Source organism: Mercenaria mercenaria, chromosome 8, assembly GCF_021730395.1.
Source record: "Mercenaria mercenaria strain notata chromosome 8, MADL_Memer_1, whole genome shotgun sequence".
Classification (NCBI taxonomy): domain Eukaryota; kingdom Metazoa; phylum Mollusca; class Bivalvia; order Venerida; family Veneridae; genus Mercenaria; species Mercenaria mercenaria.
The window spans coordinates 82,631,912-82,652,875 of NC_069368.1; the positions used below are offsets into that span (position 1 = coordinate 82,631,912).

A 20,964-nucleotide genomic window follows, 5' to 3' on the forward strand; every position below is an offset into this window, starting at 1 on the left:
AAAGGGGCCATAACTCTAGAACCCATGAAGACTCTGGCCTGTTTTCGAAAGGAACTGAGATATTATGCCAATACAAGTTGTGTGCAAGTTTGATTAAAATTGATTGCAAAATGTGGTCTCTATCATGTTCACAAGAAATTGTGGGCAGACAACGAACGGACAAGTTTGATCACAAAAGCTCACCATGCCACTATGTGACAGGTGAGCTAAAAACAGATGAGGACAAAGTAGCCCAAAGTCATTTAACCATTAGGTCACATGCTCACTTCAAAAATACCAATAAACCTCAAAGTTACATCATCAAAGAAAATGACATATTATCCTTTCAAAAGCCTTTAATTCAAGATTTTAATTTCATTTTCACATTCTTTTGTTTCATTTTCTTTTTTAAATCTTCCTTTGTGTTATTTTTAATAGTTTCCATTGTTTTCAACCTGATTACTGTTTTGATTGAGTCTTTTTGTCTCCCCTGTCCTTCTGTTTCAGTGGTTGATGTTGTCGCTTCACCAGGAGTTCCTACTGTCTCTGATAAATCTTTGGCATTTTTCTGTTTCATTTTTTCTTCCTTTTCCCGCATCTTTGCTCGGTGTTTTCTAAACTTCTGTTTGACTAGCTTTAGCCTTTTTCTCTCTTCTTCTTCTGGGTCCTAAAAATTATAATATATGTAAAATATGATGTAACAAGAGCTATTGGAGGACAAAAACGTCCAACAATTCAAAAGCTTGTCACTAGAAATGTTAAATTAATGAAAACCAAGTCAAAAAAAGCAAAATTAAGTTATGTAACTTGCGTATTCCATATCAGTTCATCAAAGAGAACAATTTGTGAAATTTGGATACTTCTCATTAGAAGTTACTAAATGTTGTGCTCATCTATTCAACAAGAGCTGTCTGTTGACAGTGCGCTCGACTGTTCGAAGCACTGATAGAAGTATAGGGTCAAAATATTACCTGAGATTTTCAGACAAAAGAAAAGGAACAAATAAGACAAACAATGTACCTGCATTTGTGGATTTGGATAAGTTTTGCACTATAATGCAATGTGTGACCATGTTGGTAAGCAAGTGTTCAAAGTGTCAAAGCCATATATCAAACAGTTGATAGACAAAATATCAAATGGTATGCGAAACCTAACTAATTTCTATGTCCAGAAAAGGGCCATAACTGAGCTCAAGTCCTTGTCCTAGGTAAGTAGACTATAAAGGTAAACAAGTGGTCAAAGTTTCAAAGCCATATGACAAACAGGTTAGGCATAATATAGACTGGTACAAAAAACTTCACTGATTTCCAAGTCCAAAAAGAGACAAAATTTAGCCAAAATAGTTGACAGAGTTATGTTCTCTTGCCTACAGATGTGAATCATGGTGATAAACAAGTGTTAAAAGTTTCAAAGCCACATGTCAAATAGCTTCGACAAAACATTGACTGGTATGAAAACTAAACCAATTATCAAGTCCAAAAAGGGCCATAATTCAGCTAAAATAGTTGACAGAGTTATGTATTCTTGCCTACAGATCGAAATCATGATGATAAACACGTGTTAAAAGTTTCAAAGCCACATGTCAAATAGTTTTGACAAAACATGGACTTTCACAAAAACTGAACCAATTTCCAAGTCTAAAAAGGGCCATAATTCAGCCAAAATAGTTGACACAGTTATGTACTCTTGCCTACAGATATAAATCATGATGATGAAAAATCGTTCAAACTTTCAAAGCCACAGGTCAAATAGTTTTGCCAAAACATGGACTTTTACACAAATTGTACCTATTTCCAAGTCCAAAAAGGGCCATAATTCAGTCAAAATAGTTGACAGAGTTATGTACTCTTGCCTACAGATAGAGACTGTTATAATAAACAAGTGATAAAAGTTTCAAAGCCATATGTCAAACACTTTACACAAAATGTGAACTAGTATGAAAAACTTAACCAAGATTTCTAATTTAAAAGGGGCCATAATTCAGCCAAAATCCTTGACAGAGTTATGTACTCTTGCCTACAACTGGACATGGTGATGGTAAACAAGTGTTGAAAGTTTCAAAGCTTTATCTCAAAAGACTTTGTCAACAAGAGCTGTCTCTGTATGATGACACATGCCCCCGACGGCACTTTGAATGAATAGTTATGGCCGATGTTAAGAGTTTAGGACCTTTGACCTACGGAGCTGGGTCTTGCGCGCGACACTTTGTCTTACTGTGGTACACATTCATGCCAAGTTATTTGAAACTCCATCCATCGATGACAAAGATATGGACCGGACACACCCATCAATGCACTATCCTTTAACGTCTAAGTGTGACCTTGACCTTTGAGGTACGGACCTGGGTCTTGTGCACTGCACGTCGTCTTACTGTGGTACACATTCATGCCAAGTTATTTGAAAATCCATCCATCGATGACAAAGATATGGACCGGACACGCCCATCAATGCACTATCCTTTAACGTCTAAGTGTGACCTTGACCTTTGAGCTACGGACCTGGGTCTTGCGCACTGCACGTCGTCTTACTGTGGTACACATTCATGCCCAGTTATTTGAAAATCCATCCATGGATGACAAAGATATGGACCGGACACGCCCATCAGTGCACTATCCTTTAACGTCTAAGTGTGACCTTGACCTTTGAGCTACGGACCTGGGTCTTGCGCACTGCACGTCGTCTTACTGTGGTACACATTCATGCCAAGTTATTTGAAAATCCATCCATCGATGACAAAGATATGGACCGGACACTAAAATTGCGGACGGACCGACAGACTGACAGACCGACAGACCAACAGACCGACAGACGGTTCAAAAACTATATGCCTCCCTTCGGGGGCATAAAAAGTGGACTGGTATGAAAAACTTAACCAAGGTGTGACGCTGACGCCGTGGTGAGTAGGATAGCTCTACTTATTCTTCGAATAGTCGAGCTAAAAAGGATCATAACTTGTCAAGACTTACACATACCTGAATCATTTTATTGCAATTTATTATATTTAAATTTACTGTATGGCAATGGTAACTTGCATGCAAAAAATTCATCAAATTGTCCGAGTCTAAGTGTATCTATTGGAACTAGAAAATGCTTTTGTAAAAAAGGGCATGTCTCCCCCAATGCAAAGTCCTATAGGCAAGAAGTCAATAGGGGTCAGGAGTGAAAGTCAAAGAGACACTGATGGTTGGCTGCAATAGGAATCATCTACTTGGCATGTCCAGTCATCCCGCTAAATTTCAACACTCTTGACCTAGTGGTTCTCAAGTCACTGTTCAGGCTCCTGTGACCTTGACCTTTGATAAAGTGACCGCAAAATAAATAGGGGTCATCTATTATGCATGTCCAATCATCCTATTAAGTTTCAACATTCTAGGTCAAGTGGTTCTCAAGTTATTTCCAAAAAATGAATTTACATGAACAGGCCACTGTGACCTTGACCTTTAATAGACTGACCCCAAAATCAATAGGGGTCATCTACTCCGCATGTTCAATCATCCTATGAAGTTTCAACATTCTGGGTCAACTGGTTCTCAAGTTATTGATCAGAACTGGTTATCAATGTTCAGGCCCCTGTGACCTTGACCTTTAACGGAGTGACCCCAAAAACAATAGGGGTCATGAACAATCATCCTATGAAGTTCCAACATTCTGGGTCGAGAGGTTCTCAAGTTATTGATTGGAAATGGTTTCCCATGTTCAGGCCCCTGTGACCTTGACCTTTAACAGAGTGACCCCAAAATCGTTAGGGGTCATCTACTCTGCATGACCAATCATCCTATGAAGTTTCATCATTCTGGGTCAAGTGGTTCTCAAGTTACTGACCGGAAATGGTTTTCAATGTTCAGGCCCCTCTGACCTTGACCTTTAACGGAGTGACCCCAAAATGGATAGGGTCATCTACTTTGCATGTACAATCATCTTATGAAGTTTCAACATTCTGGGTCAAGTGGTTCTCTAGTTATTGATCGGAAATGGTTTTCAATGTTCAGGCCCCTGTGACCTTGACCTTTGATGGAGGGACCCCAAAATCAATAGGGGTCATCTACTCTTCATGACCAATCATGCTATGAAGTTTCAACATTCTGGGTCAAGTGGTTCTCTAGTTATTGATCGGAAATGGTTTTCAATGTTCAGGCCCGTGACCTTGACCTTTGACAGAGTGACCCCAAAATCAATAGGGGTCATCTACTCTTCATGACCAATCATCCTATGAAGTTTCAACATTCTGGGTCAAGTGGTTCTCTAGTTATTGATCGGAAATGGTTTTCAATGTTCAGGCCCCTCTGACCTTGACCTTTGACGGAGTGACCCCAAAATCAATAGGGGTCATCTACTCTTCATGACCAATCATCCTATGAAGTTTCAACATTCTGGGTCAAGTGGTTCTCTAGTTATTGATCGGAAATGGTTTTCAATGTTCAGGCCCCTGTGACCTTGACCTTTGATCGAGGGACCCCAAAATCAATAGGGGTCATCTACTCTTCATGACCAATCATGCTATGAAGTTTCAACATTCTGGGTCAAGTGGTTCTCTAGTTATTGATCGGAAATGGTTTTCAATGTTCAGGCCCGTGACCTTGACCTTTGACGGAGTGACCCCAAAATCAATAGGGGTCATCTACTCTTCATGAGCAATCATCCTATGAAGTTTCAACATTCTGGGTCAAGTGGTTCTCTAGTTATTGATCGGAAATGGTTTTCAATGTTCAGGCCCCTGTGACCTTGACCTTTGACGGAGTGACCCCAAAATCAATAAGGGTCATCTACTCTTCATGACCAATCATGCTATGAAGTTTCAACATTCTGGGTCAAGTGGTTCTCTAGTTATTGATCGGAAATGGTTTTCAATGTTCAGGCCCCTGTGATCTTGACCTTTGACGGAGTGACCCCAAAAACGATAGGGGTCGTCTACTCCAGCAGCCCTACAACCCTATGAAGTTTGAAGGTTCCAGGTCAAATGGTTCTCCAGTTATTGCTCGGAAATGATGAAGTGTGACGGACGGACAGAAGGACAGACAGGGCAAAAACAATATGTCTCCCCCAGAGGGGGGAGACAATTAATTTCAAAACAAGATGTTTATTCCAGAAATTGAAAAAATGGGGGGGGCGGCAAGGGCAATCCCCTCTTAGTCTCAAACAAGGGGATTTTTCCAAAACAAGGGGGATACTCTTCAGAGTGTGCAAGATGTGATATAAACAGGCAAAGCAGGCAATGATTTGTTAACAGGTAACAGCTTGTCTCACTATTGACTAATTTGTCATTTTAGACATCCTACTGATACTTCACTAGCATCAAACTCTCACAGGAAACCTTCAAACTGAAGTTTTGTGGTTTTGACTGTGAAGTTTGGAAAAAAAATCAATGATTCTCTTTCTTTTCAACATACTGATTTTTCATCTGCAGTATAGCGCTCTCTGTGTTGCATGGTAGCATAGACGAAAACTGTCAATTCACAACACATTAGAAAAAAGCCGATAAGTTGTTAAAATCATTATTTCTGTAGTAAAAATCAAACAACATATAATTACAGAACATTTACTTTTAAGAAAAAGATGGATAGTTGATGATTTTTTAAGCGTGAAACTCACAAATTTCATCTAAAGTAAATCAAAATAGGTCACAGGGTGCATTAATTAGACCAGTAAATAAGTCATATAATCATGTGACCAAAGGGAAAGCAGTCTTGTCAACAAAACATCATCCTTACGCAAAATTATTTTACTTTGCTGTTTTTGCTCTGTATGTGCTTTTAAATTTCATGAGTGCATGCCAACAGTGAAGGATGTTGCGTGTACAACCCAGAAAGCTGCAGAATTTGGAAAAAAAACTAGCGTGATTCCCTGATTACACTGTAAGAGTTCTCAAACTTGGGTTTGTAAGTACTTTTGATGAGAAGAATATCTTGTGTGAAGTTTCAATCCAATGTAAGTTCACTAACCTTTCCTTCTTGAATCAGCTTTTTCCTCTTGTTTATTTCCTTCTGTTGGCCAAAGTCTCTCTCATCAAGTCTCTAAAAATAATTTATTCTCTAGTTTAAGTAAGTAATTTCAAACTAAAATTATAAAGCAGAAACCACCTTTTTGATGATCACATTGAGAAACAAATCTATTTTTAGAGAAAAAATCTATGTTTTTTTCTATAAGCTACCTATAGGCCAAGTTTAATTTCAATACATCAATGCAAACTAAAGTTATTGAGCGGAAACCATTTTTTCTATTTCTAGCAACAGTGACCTTGACCTAAATGACCCCAAATGCAATCCCAACCTTCGTCTCCTTACCATCTATCTACAGGCAAAGTTTGGTGTCTATAGCTTGTTCAAAACTAAAGTTTTTGTGCGGAAACCAAAACTGCCACCCGGGGCCCATCTAACGACATAACCCAGTCTAATAAACTGTTTGGTTTTCTAGGAAAACCTGGTTAAAAATGGTGTCTAAGAGACCTGTCCCAAAATATCACTTTGCCAATGCTTAATTTCAAAATTTTAAGATGTTTGATGCTGGTCTCAGTTCTAAGCTATATTCCCAGAACAGATTTTACTGTCTAGAAACAAGAGGACCATGATGGTCCTGAATCGCTCACCTATCTCCACATGACCCAGTGTTCAACTGAGTATGACATCGTTATTTCTATTATTTGACATAGTGACCTAGTTTTTGAGCACATGTGACCTAGATATCATCAAGATAAAAAATTCTGACCAATTTTCATGAAGATCCATTGAAAAATATGGCCTCTAGAGAGGTCACAAGGTTTTTCTATTATTTGACCTAATGACCTAGTTTTTGAAGGCATGTGACCCACTTTTAAACTTGACCTAGATATCATCAAGGTGAACATTCTGACCAACATTCATGAAGATCTCATGAAAAATATGGCCTCTAGAGAGGTCACAAGGTTTTTCTATTTTTCGACCTACTGACCTAGTTTTTGACCGCACATGACCCAGTTACGAACCTGACCTAGATATCATCAAGCTGAACATTCTCACCAATTTTCATGAAGATCCATTGAGAAATATGGCCTCTAGAGAGGTCACAAGGTTTTTTCTATTTTTAGACCTACTGACCTAGTTTTTGACCCCACGTGACCCAGTTTCGAATCTGACTTAGATATCATCAAGATGAACATTCTGACCAATATTCATGAAGATCTCATGAAAAATATGGCCTCTAGAGAGGTCACAAGGTTTTTCTATTTTTAGATCTACTGACCTAGTTTTTAACCCCACGTGACCCAGTTTCAAACTTGACCTAGATATCTTCAAGGTAAACATTCTGACCAATTTTCATGAAGATCCATTGAAAAATATCGCCTCTAGAGAGCTCACAAGGTTTTCCTATTTTTAGACCTACTGACCTAGTTTTTGACCGCACATGACCCAGTTTCAAACTTGACCTAGATATCATCAAGGTGAACATTCTGACCAATTTTCATGAAGATCCATTGAGAAATATGGCCATTAGAGAGGTCACAAGGTTTTTCTATTTTTAGATCTACTGACCTAATTTTTGATCCCACATGACCCAGTTTCGAACCTGACCTAGATATTATCAAGGTGAACATTCTGACCAATATTCATGAAGATCTCATGAAAAATATGGCCTCTAGAGAGGTCACAAGGTTTTTCTATTTTTAGATCTACTGACCTAGTTTTTAACCCCACGTGACCCAGTTTCGAACTTGACCTAGATATCATCAAGATGAACATTCTGACCAATTTTCATGAAGATGCATTGAGAAATATGGCCTCTAGAGAGGTCACAAGGTTTTTCTATTTTTAGACCTAATGACCTAGTTTTTGACCCCACGTGACCCAGTTTCGAACTTGACCTAGATATCATCAAGGTGAACATTCTGACCAACATTCATGAAGATCTCATGAAAAATATGGCCTCTAGAGGTCACAACGTTTTTCTATTTTTAGACCTACTGACCTAGTTTTTGACCCCACGTGACCCAGTTTCGAACTTGACCTAGATATCATCAAGGTGAACACTCTGACCAATTTTCATGAAGATCTTGTGAAATATATGGCCTCTAGAGAGGTCACAAGGTTTTTCTATTTTTAGACCTACTGACCTAGTTTTTGATGGCACGTGACCCAGTTTCGAACTTGACCTAGATATCATCAAGATGAACATTCTGACCAACTTTCATAAAGATCCAATGAAAAATGTGACCTCTAGAGTGGTCACAAGCAAAAGTTTACGGACGCACGGACGGACGACGGACGACGGACACCGCGCGATCACAAAAGCTCACCTTGTCACTTTGTGACAGGTGAGCTAAAAACATTTACACTGTAAATAACTTAAGATATTTCCTGTCAATACTAATTTACTTCAGCTGGTTTGAGCAGAAAACTTCTTTAAACTTGTGGTCTAGATCACAAGGTTTAAATTCACTGCCAGGGATAAATCAGAACATGTGTTTTCTAAGAGAAACAGTTGTGGACTTCTTTGGATTCAAACTAAAGATTTCTTGGTTGAACATGATTCACTACTACAACATATTCTTTTGAAAAGTTTGTTTCCTTGCACAGGCTGATACAATGCTACAAATGTTATTGGAAGACATATTAGTGTAATAAATTCAGACACTCTAAATGGTTAGAAATGGTACTCTTATTTTGGTGTTCAAATAATTTATTTTCCTTCATACTTAACATTTCAAACTGCCAAGTTAAAGAGCTGCCATTCTATCCTTTAAACTCTGTGCATTTTTCATTTATTGGTTAGGTAGATTTATTTAGATATATTTACTGGATAGAATGACTTAACTAGTTACATTGTGAAATATACATACAATTTCTGCCTCTCTACGTGCCACAGCAACTTCAGTTAGTATCTTCATGACCTCCTTCTCATGTGTGGGATAGTCTTCAAGCTTTGTATCTGTTGCAAACATAATGTTTCAGTGCTTTATTGAAATTTTACCACAAATTACATTTGGAACTTCCACTGTTTCAAACAGTGAAATTTTCACTTCATAATTTTTTCTGTTATGGAACTACACTTGAATGCAAAAATATGAAAGAATATGAAATGTAAATAATCCAACACAGCTTTCTTTCCAAAATATACAGCAGTCAAAATGAATATAAAAACCTATATAAACATAAAGATACAGACTCCACCATGATCATAAAATGCAAAAGAAAGTTAAGAATCCCACAGAATTATTTACACTTTTTCCAAATTTTAACACGATCTCATGACTTTACTTTGACACTGAGTAATGTTAAATGTGTAAAATTTGGTTAAATCCATTTTAAAGAACAAGAAATTTTATAAAAAGAAATTTTTTTTTTACATGTTAAGACCAGTTGAAATATCTTTCACTTGTAACACCAGATATTACATTTTCACAACATGTGCAGCACACTTGCTTTATGCAATATCCTACTAGACCTTGTGACCGATTATGAAAGTGGAGTAGTGTATCTAATAACTTGTTTTCATAAAAAAACACTTTTTACCAAAAACAAATGACTAAGGCAGGGCTCTAAAACTGTTTTTAAAGACTGAAATGTTTTATATTAATGTTCATTTTTTTCTAAGTTTTAAGTCTAACATACACAGATTAGACCATATGGAAACTTTGAAACTTTTTTAATTGTTAAGGAAGCTGGATGGCTTCCTCACATTATTACATGAAAAAAGTTCACTTCCCAGCTCTGAGCAAGAGGCTAGTTATTCCACGTAAATACCCTAAACCACTCAGCCATGGAGATCACATCATGAGTAAACTTAGCTGCAATCTATTTACAGAATACTTAAATACCACACTAATCTGTATGATTAACAACAAAGAAATCTTTTCTAATGTATCACTGTGAAAGAAATCATTATATAAGTGGTTTATAAACAGAATAACAAAACTTACTTATGATAGCTTCTATAGCATGAACCAGTTTTATGTCAAACTGTGTTACCAAGGAAACTGCTGTACCCCCTCTGCCTGAAAACATGACCAGAACAATCAAAATTAATTTCATACAAACTACTATCTGTTACATCAAACACCAACTATACACATATTCTGTATACAAGGTGTCTGAAGAAAACATTGTTTTACTTAATATTTCAATTTCTGAATAGAAACTGAAGGACAATAATATTGGCTGTCTATTTGCCAGACAAAATTTTAGTATTTTCCACATAGAATTTCATAAAAAATCATTTGATCAAACTGCTAACAGATAAACACTATGTTCAGTTTTAGTATTCATAGAATTACTAATTTAGACACCTGCTCATCATTCAACATAAAATCAAATATAGCCAAACACATAGGACAAATCACTTGCCTTCCAGAAGCCAGCTTGATAGCTCATTCACAGTGCATGAACAAATATGACGCTAGCGCATGAACAAATACGATGCTAGCGCATGAACAAATACGATGCTAGCGCATGAACAAATACGATGCTAGCGCATGAACAAATACGATGCTAGCGCATGAACAAATACGACGCTAGCGCATGAACAAATACGACGCTAGCGCATGAACAAATACGACGCTAGCGCATGAACAAATACGACGCTAGCGCATGAACAAATACGATGCTAGAAAGGTGCATGTCCCAAGTTGTGAGGGACAAGTAATATAAAGAAAGTGACTAGAACCATATATCATCAAGTTTTTTTACCTGCTCTTGCTGTGCGACCTACTCTGTGGATATAATTTTTTGGTTTGTTTGGAATATTGTGGTTGATGATCAGGTCCACTGTTGGAATATCCAAACCTCTGTAATGTAAACAACATAATCATAATTCTGTTTAAGAGCACCGCCTGTGAGTGCTATCACTTTTCTGCAAGTGCTGGACAATATGTAAGAAAAGAGTTACAGTTCAGATTTTCTTAGACCAAAAAGGGTCATAATTCTGACAAAATGCAGGTTAGAGTTATGGTTCTTGGCCTACATAGTAAACTAATGATGATAAACAAGTGTGCAAAGTTTAAAAGCTGTAACTCTTATAGTTTTTGAGAAAAGGTGACCTAAACAAAAATTCTTACTAAAAAAACTCTAATTTTCTAAGTATAAGAAGGGCCATAATTCAGACAAAATGCATATCAGAGTTATGGCTCTTGGCCTACATAGTCATCTAATGAATGATAAACAAGTGTGCAAAGTTTCAAAGCCTTAGCTCCTACAATTTTTTGAAAAAAGGTGGACCTACATAAAAATTTTAATGATGCTGACGATCAAGTGAAGACAATTATAGCTCTTAGGTTTTTTTTCCAAAAATCAGACAAGCTAAAAATTCTGACTCTTGTAGCAGAGAGGTCCTTAACAGAATGTAGTAGACATTCTATCAAACATTTCATGACAAGATGTTCAAGTTTTATCTCTTTTCTTTAGCCCTTGTGAATCCTATGGGCACTATGGGCATCAAAAAGAATCAGTTACAAAATCTTGAGAAGTCCATGCCAGGAGACAACAAAGTTTGATGAAATTCTGACCAGCAGTTTTAGGGAACACAGACATTTATAATAAGTAAAATTGTGGACATCAGATGATCTACGACGGACCTTCCTTCTCTTGCTCATCCTGAACTCTTGGTGCCTATGAGCTGACAACAAACAAACTAATATTTACCTAGAAGCAACATCAGTTGCAATGAGAATCTTCACTTGATTAGATTTAAATTTTGCAAGAGCTGCAAGACGTTCTTTCTGTCTGATCAACGAGTGAAGAACAACACAGTCAAATCCCAGTTCCTGACAGATCATGCCAAGTATCTGTGTATACCTGTATCAATAGAATATATGTATATTGAATTTCTAATTATAGATTCTAATTTACATACTCATCTAAATCCATATTTAAAATGACTCTTCGATTTTCTGGTAAAAATGAGGTCATTTAGAAAATTATGCAATGTTGAAAGTAGTATTTTATGAAAATTGCCATTGGTTTAATTTATTGATGAACGAAATCTTACAAAATACTAGTACAACAAAGATTTCCGAAAGAAGTAAACATGAGACACTTCTGAAAGTATGAACAAACATGAGACATGGAAATTTCTTTTTCTAATTGTTTTTATTTCTAGCAACAGTGTCCTTGACCTTAGATTGACACTGACCCTAGTAGCCAAAAAATAATCCCCAACCTTTCTGTCCTATAAAGTTACCTATGTACTAAGTTAAATTGTAATATCTCATTTCCTAACAAGGATTAAAACCACTACTTGTCTGCTGTCCTCCAAAATGTCTACAATCAAAAAGCCAATGCCTTTTGCCACTGCAAAACAGTGGGTCAAAGTTCACACATTAATTAAGTTATGATGACCTTGAACTTGACCCCACTGACCAATATGTAACTGAAGCCTTCAGTTTTCTTTGAACTACCTTTATGCCCAGTTTAATTTCAATATATTAATCCAAACTAAAGTTAATGAACAGAAATTTTTTTTAAATCATTTTAGAAACTGAGAATTTGATCTCGATTCCACTAATCCTAAATGCAATCCCAGCCTTGGTCTTACTGTAAGCTAAAAATACTGTGAAATCATTAATATTCGTGGGGGTCTAATTTTCGTGGATTTCGTGGTTGAATAAATCCACGAAATTTAATCCCAACGAACAAGTAACATACCCATTCATTTTATGCTCAAAAATTGAAATCCATGAATTCATTTCCCCAAGAAATAGCAGTTTTGACCAAAACCACGAAATTGCATGCCAACGAAATTAAATGATTTTACAGTAGACCAAGTTTCATTTCAATTTCTGAACCCAAACTATACTGAATAGTAATGAAAATCATGATGCCTTCTACTGACCAACCACCCAAAAGACATTGCTAAAAACCTAGTTAAAAATCACTTATTCAATGTTTTCGATAAGTTTCCAAATTGTTTTTTTCCCTTGTTTCTCATTGTCAAACACATTAGTTTACATATACACACACCTAAAAAGCCTTTTCTCAATCTTTAAAAAAAAATGGCATACATCTAAAGCCAAGTCGCTTAAAGTCACTAACAATGAAGTAGCTTACTTGCAAGTTGATGTGAAGATCATTATTGAGGATTTAGGATGGGCCTCACAGTACATATCCAACACGTGCATCATATAGGCATCTTTTACATCTGCCGACATCAAAACATAATACTGCTTTAACTGCTCCACAGTCGCAACTCTGAAATAAACAAGTACATGTATATTCTAGATGATCCCCATCATGCTGACTGAGGCTATTATGTAGAGTTAAAATCTATAATGTTGGGTAAATCAGATTTTTTTTGCTGGGTAAAGCAGTAAAAACTGATATATATAGACATTACACTGAATACAGCTATTATTTTAGATATGGCGACATTATTCATTTACATCTGTCTAAAAGTAAGACTGCCAAATCTCAAATATTCAATTTGCCATAACTTTGTTTATAGCAAACAACACTGATGAAATTTTGTAGAGCTGTCTGTTACTGCAGAATGTACATTTATGCAAAGTTTCATTAAAATCTGTGCTAATTTATCAATGACAAAGTAGACAGAAAATTAAGCATTTTGAAATACAAGTCTAAATCTCAGACTTAATGTACTGATGAATACGGCCTCGGGACTCTGACAATGGTCTCCACAGGGCTTGACCTTAAGGACCACCTTATTGCACAGGGAAGGTATAACTGGAGGGTAGGCAGGCAAAATATCCTGCTCAATTGCACATTGTGTGTGTGTGTGTTCGGGTTAAACGTCTTTTTCAACAATTTTTCAGTCATATGAACGACGGTGTCTACCTTTAGCAGTGAGCACAATGCCCAACTTTATAGTGCTGCATCACTGGAATATCACGCCGTAGACACGTGACATGATACCCCACCCAGTCCCATTATACTGACACCGGGCTGACCAGTCCTAGCACTATCCTCTTAATGCTGAGCGCCAAGCGAGGAAGCTACTAGTACCATTTTTTACGTTTTTGGTATGACGCTGCCGGGGATCGAACGCACAACCTCCCACACTCGAAGCGGATGCTCTACCACTAGACTACCGAGGCAGTGTCAATTGCAAATTGGACAAGTGACATAATAAATTATATGAATCCCACAGGGTTCAAATTTAGACAAGCATGCAAGCTAAATGCTAGTGGAATTTGAGAATAGCTAGTGGGTTTGGAATGTACTAGCTAATTTCAGCCAGTCAATAATATACTAAGCAAATGTCTTCAAAGCTTGAATAAAGTTTGTTCTGCAAGTATACATTTTTCTGCATGAAAGGAATGTTATCATTTATGTTTAGAAATGATATTTCATTGTTCAACAAAACTCTGATATATAGAGGATATTTGTTTGTTTCGGTGTAAGATCGAAAATTTATTTCATCGAGTGAACATCACATGAATATTTTCACGAGTGGCGAAGCCACGAGTGAAAATATTAACATGTGATGTTCACGAGATGAAATAAATTTCGATCTTTCACCGAAACAAACAAATTTTCTGTTTATTTCATGCTTATTCAGTGGTTTCTTTTATAAAATCGTTTTACTTTTTAAAAATTCCCCCGCAGGGAGCCCCACTGTTTACGACTGTCAGCGCTGTGTTATGCGTCCCAAATAGTTCTACAAATTTGGTCCAGGTTGTGTTTTGTCTAACAGAAGAAAGGAGATTAATTTATTGTAAGGGATATAAATAATATATTTGGTACTTCAAAAATTTTATTCATGTAACTTCAGATATATTTAAACAAACAATGTGTGAAATTCATACGCGCAGATACGCGCACTTGCGCTTGTCAAAATTCGAGTCCGCCATTTTGTTTTACTTCAGTCAATCGGTAAACAGTTAGAACAAATAACTGGAGAAACAATACGAACAGTGTAACAGTGGGATTTTAAATGGACTTATATGTAAACTCTCGTGTCGTGAGTGTTACAGTTAGTCACTGTCACTTTCTGGAATCATTCTTATTCGTTTGAATGGTCTGGCAGTGGCAACTGGCGAATCGAGCATGTTGGAAACGGACTCTTCAGCAGTTGCATTACTTCGGCCTACGTTAACTGTGGACATTTGTGACAGTGTTTCCGATACAGATGTACTGTGGAAATTGAAAGTCACAGGTCCGTGGAAAGTGCTGCTTGCAAAAAGACTGCGAGAGCGATTGGATCCGAAAGGCCCAGTCCATGGCTCCGGAGCACTGGCAGCACCACTTCCTTGAGTTTGAAGGTTGGTTTCATTTCTCTGATTCGACAGTATTTTAGAAATATTTCTCGACTGGTCGTTGTTGATTTTACTGTAGTTGTTTATAGAATTCACATTCTTGTGACCAGAAATTTGCATGATTTGGTTGGCAGGGACCCCAGCATCGTTTAGAGTTTGAACCAGATGTTTTCTGGAGCTGAAAAAAAAAATGAATGGAATTTTCATATCATTGACCTATGAAATTATTTGAAGGCATAAATTATTTTGTACAAGTGCATTTTCTTTAGAATAAGTATGCAGGCATAAGTTCGTTTTTCTAAGTTGGCTGACATGGGAGGGCTCTCGGGTTATTCTCATTCTGCATTCTAACACGATCCGATTCATTTTACTATTAAACAAAGAAGGCTGGAATCAGTGAATTATCAAACAACAATTCACTGTTCTGACGTCACAATTATTGCGTCAAACGGCGTAGCAGCGCGCTAGAAAGAAACCGATTGAAAACGGGCAAATAATTAATGAATGCCGGCAAAGATGTACTTTAAAGTCCTTGGGGCTAGAATGCGCTTTACTGGTACGCACTTTTTGCTAGGATTGTAAAAGGTAGGATGTGCTCGTTACAATCATTTAAATAAATTGTAACAATAATCTATTCATTAAAGAAAACAGAAAAACGGGGGTGTGGGGGCAGTAGCCCCCATAAGAATAAATGGGGAGTGTTTATTTAATGTGCGTACTGGTAAAGTGCAGGTGTCCCGTCCTTGGTAACGTGTTAGAATCAAAATAATACATCTCATTTAGTGATTTGCTCTTGAATAAATCAGTGTTTGTCGTTCAGCTGCGTAGTATTATACAACTCGGGCTCCGCCCTCGTGATATAATTCCTTCGCATCTGAACTCCAAACAGTGATTTATTCAGCGACAAATCACCGATGAGATATATTATTTCTTAAATAAACCACTCGCGTGCAGTGACGTTACCGATCCAGGTGCATAGCACGGTTGTAAAAAGTAGTTTTTTTCTTACACTGTTGATACTAGTATGTAGTGTTAGAATCGAAATAACAAGTTCCCAAGTGTGATTTATCGTAGAATAACACGAGTTTTTCGTTCTTATGCGAAACAGTATTTAAAATAATACGGCCTTCTTGATACATTCTTACATGTACGCATAAGAACACAGAAAACACGGGTTATTCTACGATAAACCATGTTTGGGAACTTATTACTAAAATTTTCTTAATTTCACGGCTAATTCAAGTCAGCGATAAAATCTTAATCGTGCCATTTATTAGCTTGCTAGAATGATATCACCTTCTAAGAAATTGCGAATATGACGTCGGCAGTAAGAAAGCGAGGATGAGCAAAGCATCAAACTGACAGTGCATGTCCTTCTATGGTTAATTTTATGACAAGAACGGAAAAAATCTTAATGAAGAAATCGCAGGTGGAATTGTACCGGACATCATAACAAATGTCATTGATTCTGGTTGGAAATAGCCCATGATGAATAGCGAAATACTAAAACGTAACAGAAAAATTACTAAAGTCATTGAAAACGGACAAAAAATGATAGATGCACTCCCTCCAGCAAAAAAAAAAAAAAAAAACTAACTAAGAAAGATTAAATGTTTGCGATGCAAAACTAATACTGATTGAATTTGGTTGTGAAAAAACAAAGAATTGAAACACTAATTGCATGAAAAATTATCTGGAGGCCTGGGCTTACAGTCTGATAAGTACTTGAAGATTCTTGTTATCAAACTACTTTAAATATACTGAATTAATGCAGGTATGACTTTGGTAAGGGTATTTCAAAAGTAGATATTTTACAGTTTTAGGGTGTTTCTTTTTTACAGAAATGAATTTTAAAAGGAAAGAAAAGATCAATAGATGTCAGATTTGAATTTTTTTGATTGTCGGAAAAAGTTTTAGTATCCATATGACGGCTTATAGTTTACGTACTTGACATTCCAGTAAAACTGTCGTTTTAAAGCTCTGAATTGAAAATGTTTGCAGAAAAATGGGGGGAAAAATTTTCAGTTTGGAACTCAGAACAATATCGGCTATAAAATCAGGCTTATAAAACGTTGCTATATCAGGATATTTTCAGCTGTTCATTTATTATATCTAGATAAACCATGGAAAAGCATAAAATAAGAATATAGATGTATAATATGCACACCTGTAAGGCGTTATTCTGGGATTTTCAATTCCTGCTTCAGCCTTCATGTCTCTCATAATGTTGTAAAGTTTATTTATTCCAAGTGGGGTTTTTTTGAACCAGCATCTCTGTGGTTTATCATTTGGTGTAAGGAAGAATGGGCTGTCAGGTTTGCACATTTCGTCCGGTCGTTTCTGGCTGTACAGCTTGTACAGATGTACAGGATCTCTCTGGGCGTCAGCAGTGGCATAGGCTTTGGGTTTTGTACCTCTGAAGTAATGAAATTTACACTGTTATACATCATTAAAACATTTATCTTTATTACAGTCTCTAACCTTTTGACAGACATTTTACAGAAAAAATGCAAGTCTAAAACTCTAAATCGTAATGGTGATTGTAGCAACATACAACAGTTGTGCATCCAAATAGTCTAGCGGAAGGACGGCTGTTACTAAGTAGCAGTAGGCCTGGGTTCGAATCCCAGTTTGGATAGCTGTTTTGTTGTTTATCGTTATCATTACAAATAATCTACCATTATATTTCAGTAAACGCGTGGACGTTGTTTATAGTATAGGAGACGTTAGTCAAATTGACTTATTCATATAATCTAGTAAAAGAAAGTAGAATTTTTGATGTTTCGCCAGGGAAGGTTATCATGTGGGGAAAAAAGAATATGACATTTGTGACTTTCCACATTGAGTTTATTAAAGGGACTGGCCTCCAGATCATTCTACTAGTCTACTAAAAGATTTTTTAGATATCTGGAAATAAATGCTATATTTCTTAAGAAGGGTTAAAACTTAATTACTGACAAACTATATCATGTTACGGAAACACATTAGAATTTGCTGTTTTTTCTACTTTTTACGATGAAAATCGAAATGCGTTTGTAACGCATTACTCCAGGTAAACTGTCTCAATTATAAAAATCTGTATTTTGAAATCATAACTCACTAATTCCTCAATAGCTTTATTGGTTACGAAGACGGGAAAATGTCTTTATTGCCGTGGTTGTCCGGGGTTCGATTGCCGAGACGGTCATCTTTTTTTCTTGAATAGGATTTTTAAATTATTTTAGAAACAAAAACTCATATTCTAATGTTCGTAATATGACCAAAGTTCAATTTGAAAGAAAAAATATTATTTATCCAAATCTGGAGGTCAGTGCCTTTAAACTCGATGAGTAAAATTGATAAAATGCTCTGCAGAGCCTCGCATTTTATTATTTTATTCAACTTGTTTAATAAATTCAATATGAAAAGACACTCGTGTAATATCAGATTTCACATATATTTTTTTTTTTATTTCACAGATTTCACATTTTCACAAGGAAAGCTTGTGCAATTTTAAAGATATTTTAAGATGGTATCAAAAATACAAAATATTTAAAGCATTTTGTGCATGAAATAAACCGAAAAGAAATATCAGTGGAAGAATGAGATATTTCAATTTGTGACACAAATTTTGAAATTACTAATTTTAGTGCTCATTCAGTGACACTGAAAAAAACAACACAAAAATTATGGTAGATCTACTGTATATGAATTAAATTACTTTATCACATGTTCGACTTTGCGGGAGTGTAATAAAGCCATTAAATAAAAATGATAATACACTAGTGTAATAACGCTTTGACGTCGACGTCGTTTACAGTATAGGAGACGCTGGACAAATTGACTTATTTGTATAGTAAAAGAAAGTTGAATTTTTGATGTTTCGACATGAATAGCTAACATGTGATGAAAAGAATATTACATTTGTGTCTTTCGACATTTAATTTATTAAACTCGTTGAATAAAATTGATAAAATGCTCGGCAGAGCCTCGCATTTTATCATTTTATTCAACGAGTTTAATAAATTCAATATGAGAAGACACTCATGTAATATCCGCTATTTATCACATGTTCGACGTTGCGGGAGTGTAATAAAGCCATTAAATAAAAATGCAATTGAAACGTACCTAATGTCCCGAGGATTTGAACCAGATCTGGTTTTGGTTTGTCTCTCTTGGTCATATATAAGATACTCCTCACCAGAAGTTTCGTCCATTCTAAGATGAATATCTCCCCAGCAGAGATCACGGCATTCTTTGCCTGTCCGCATTCCAAAATGGTTTGTGCATACAAACCACATGGAGTGTAACAAAGACCTTGGAGTGTAGTCACCTAGTGTCCTGGCTTCATGCATCTGGTCAATGATAGACTCTGTCATGGTTTCTGCAGCTCTCGGCTTATTGCCAAGTCCCTGGCCTTTCAGCTGTTGCTGTTTTCTTGAAAGGACAGCTCGTGTTTTGGAAAATTCTCTGTCCTTGAATATGGCAACATTGCTGTCACTTGCTTTTAGATATCTGTCAACAGAGCTTATAAAGCCCCGCAAAGTGGTAGGCTCATATTCCCTGCCATCTTTCTTGGTAACACCCAAGATAAATTCACACAGTAATGAATTAAGCTGATATGGGGGAATGTATTCTGGTTTTCTCATTTCATTTTTTGACATCAGAAAAGAGAAGAATAACTTCATGTCACTCTCTGTCTTCTTTTGGGTATTTTTATTTTCATTTTCTTTAAGAAACTGGTCAGCATCTACTTGTCTAAAGTTCCTGTCTGCAACCTGAAAGTCTCCATATTCCTCCTGGTCAAAGAAATTTGTGAAAATGTCATTCAAGACCTCTGGATCCAGTTCTTCTACAGACATCTTGATTGTATACTAAAGCAGACGTCAGATTTGACAGGTGTTGTTGTTGTTGTTACAAACATGTAAACAAAGGGAAGCTACTACAACCAACCTGTCACCTCATGTATATACATGTACATAGAGAGGTGTCCAATTGGGGGAAGAAAGTAGTCCGGCACAGTGAAAATTATATTTTGATAAATTTCACTGTGGGTTTACCAGGATATAATCTACCATTATATTTCAGTAAACCACTGAAAAGCATGAAATAAAATGCATGATTGCAGCTTGCATCAAGTTAACATAGAAGGATTTGACTTTAGCTTGTAAGTGGATAACAAGAGGGCCATGATGGCCCTGTATCGCTCACCTAGTTAAATGGTTGCTATGAAGATTTGCATTTAAGCTTGACCCTGGGGTCATGATTTGAACAAACTTAGTCGAGATCCACTAGGCAATGCTACACACCAAATATCTAAGCTCTAGGCCTTCTAGTTTATTTCTAGACATTTTTTGGAAGATTTTCCTATGTACAATGAAGTAATCCCTGGAGCGGGGCCAATCTGATGCCGGGGATCATGATTTGAACAAATTTTGTAGAGGTCCTCTAGGCAATGCTACATGTCAAAAAAAAAAGCTCTAGGCCTTCTGGTTTATTTTTAGAATTTTTTTGAAGATTTCCCTATGTACAATCAAGTAACTCCTGGGGCTGGGTCAATTTAACCCGGGGGGGGGGGGGGGGGGGTCACGATTTGAACAAATTTTGCAGAAGTCTACTAGGCAATGCTACATGTCAAATATCTAAGATCTAGGCCTTCTAGTTTTTTTCTAGACATTTTTTGGAAGATTTTCCTATGTACAATTAAGTTGCCGCTGGGGCGGGGTCAATTTTACCCCAGGGTTCATGCTTTGAACAAAGTTTGTAGAAGTCTACTAGGCAATGTTACATATCAAATATCTAAAATCTAGGCCTTCTGGTTTATTTTTAGC

At 36.5% G+C, this 20,964-nt stretch overlaps 2 protein-coding genes across 2 annotated transcripts in view; both read right to left on the reverse strand.

The window, feature by feature from the left end:
* Positions 1–317: 317 nt before the first annotated feature.
* LOC123565975 (probable ATP-dependent RNA helicase DDX49) overlaps positions 318–20,964 on the reverse strand; it is a 37,800-nt gene continuing 17,153 nt past the window's right edge. The window contains exons 5-11 of the mRNA XM_045359730.2: positions 12,990–13,130; positions 11,586–11,738; positions 10,635–10,732; positions 9,869–9,943; positions 8,789–8,877; positions 5,919–5,990; positions 318–646 (exon numbers count right to left, since the gene is read on the reverse strand). Coding sequence (XP_045215665.2) covers positions 341–646; positions 5,919–5,990; positions 8,789–8,877; positions 9,869–9,943; positions 10,635–10,732; positions 11,586–11,738; positions 12,990–13,130 — 934 coding nt within the window. The 3' untranslated portion in view covers positions 318–340. The remainder of the gene's footprint in view (positions 647–5,918; positions 5,991–8,788; positions 8,878–9,868; positions 9,944–10,634; positions 10,733–11,585; positions 11,739–12,989; positions 13,131–20,964) is intronic.
* LOC123564911 (uncharacterized protein KIAA1958-like) lies at positions 14,299–20,243 on the reverse strand. Its single transcript, XM_053550292.1, has 3 exons — positions 19,262–20,243; positions 17,322–17,570; positions 14,299–15,332 (listed from the first exon to the last, which is right to left on the reverse strand). The coding sequence occupies exons 1-3, from the start codon at positions 19,993–19,995 to the stop codon at positions 14,873–14,875; spliced, it is 1,443 nt and encodes a 480-aa protein (XP_053406267.1). The 5' UTR covers positions 19,996–20,243; the 3' UTR covers positions 14,299–14,872.

Excerpts from the sequence above, each read along its gene's own strand:
- LOC123564911 (XM_053550292.1), bottom strand. The coding sequence starts at position 19,995 with ATGTCTGTAGAAGAACTGGATCCAGAGGTCTTGAATGACATTTTCACA. Across the intron at positions 17,571-19,261 it reads TCAAATCCTCGGGACATTAG|AGGTACAAAACCCAAAGCCT; the intron begins GTACGTTTCAAT and ends TCATTACTTCAG. Across the intron at positions 15,333-17,321 it reads CCCAGAATAACGCCTTACAG|CTCCAGAAAACATCTGGTTC; the intron begins GTGTGCATATTA and ends TTTTTTTTTCAG.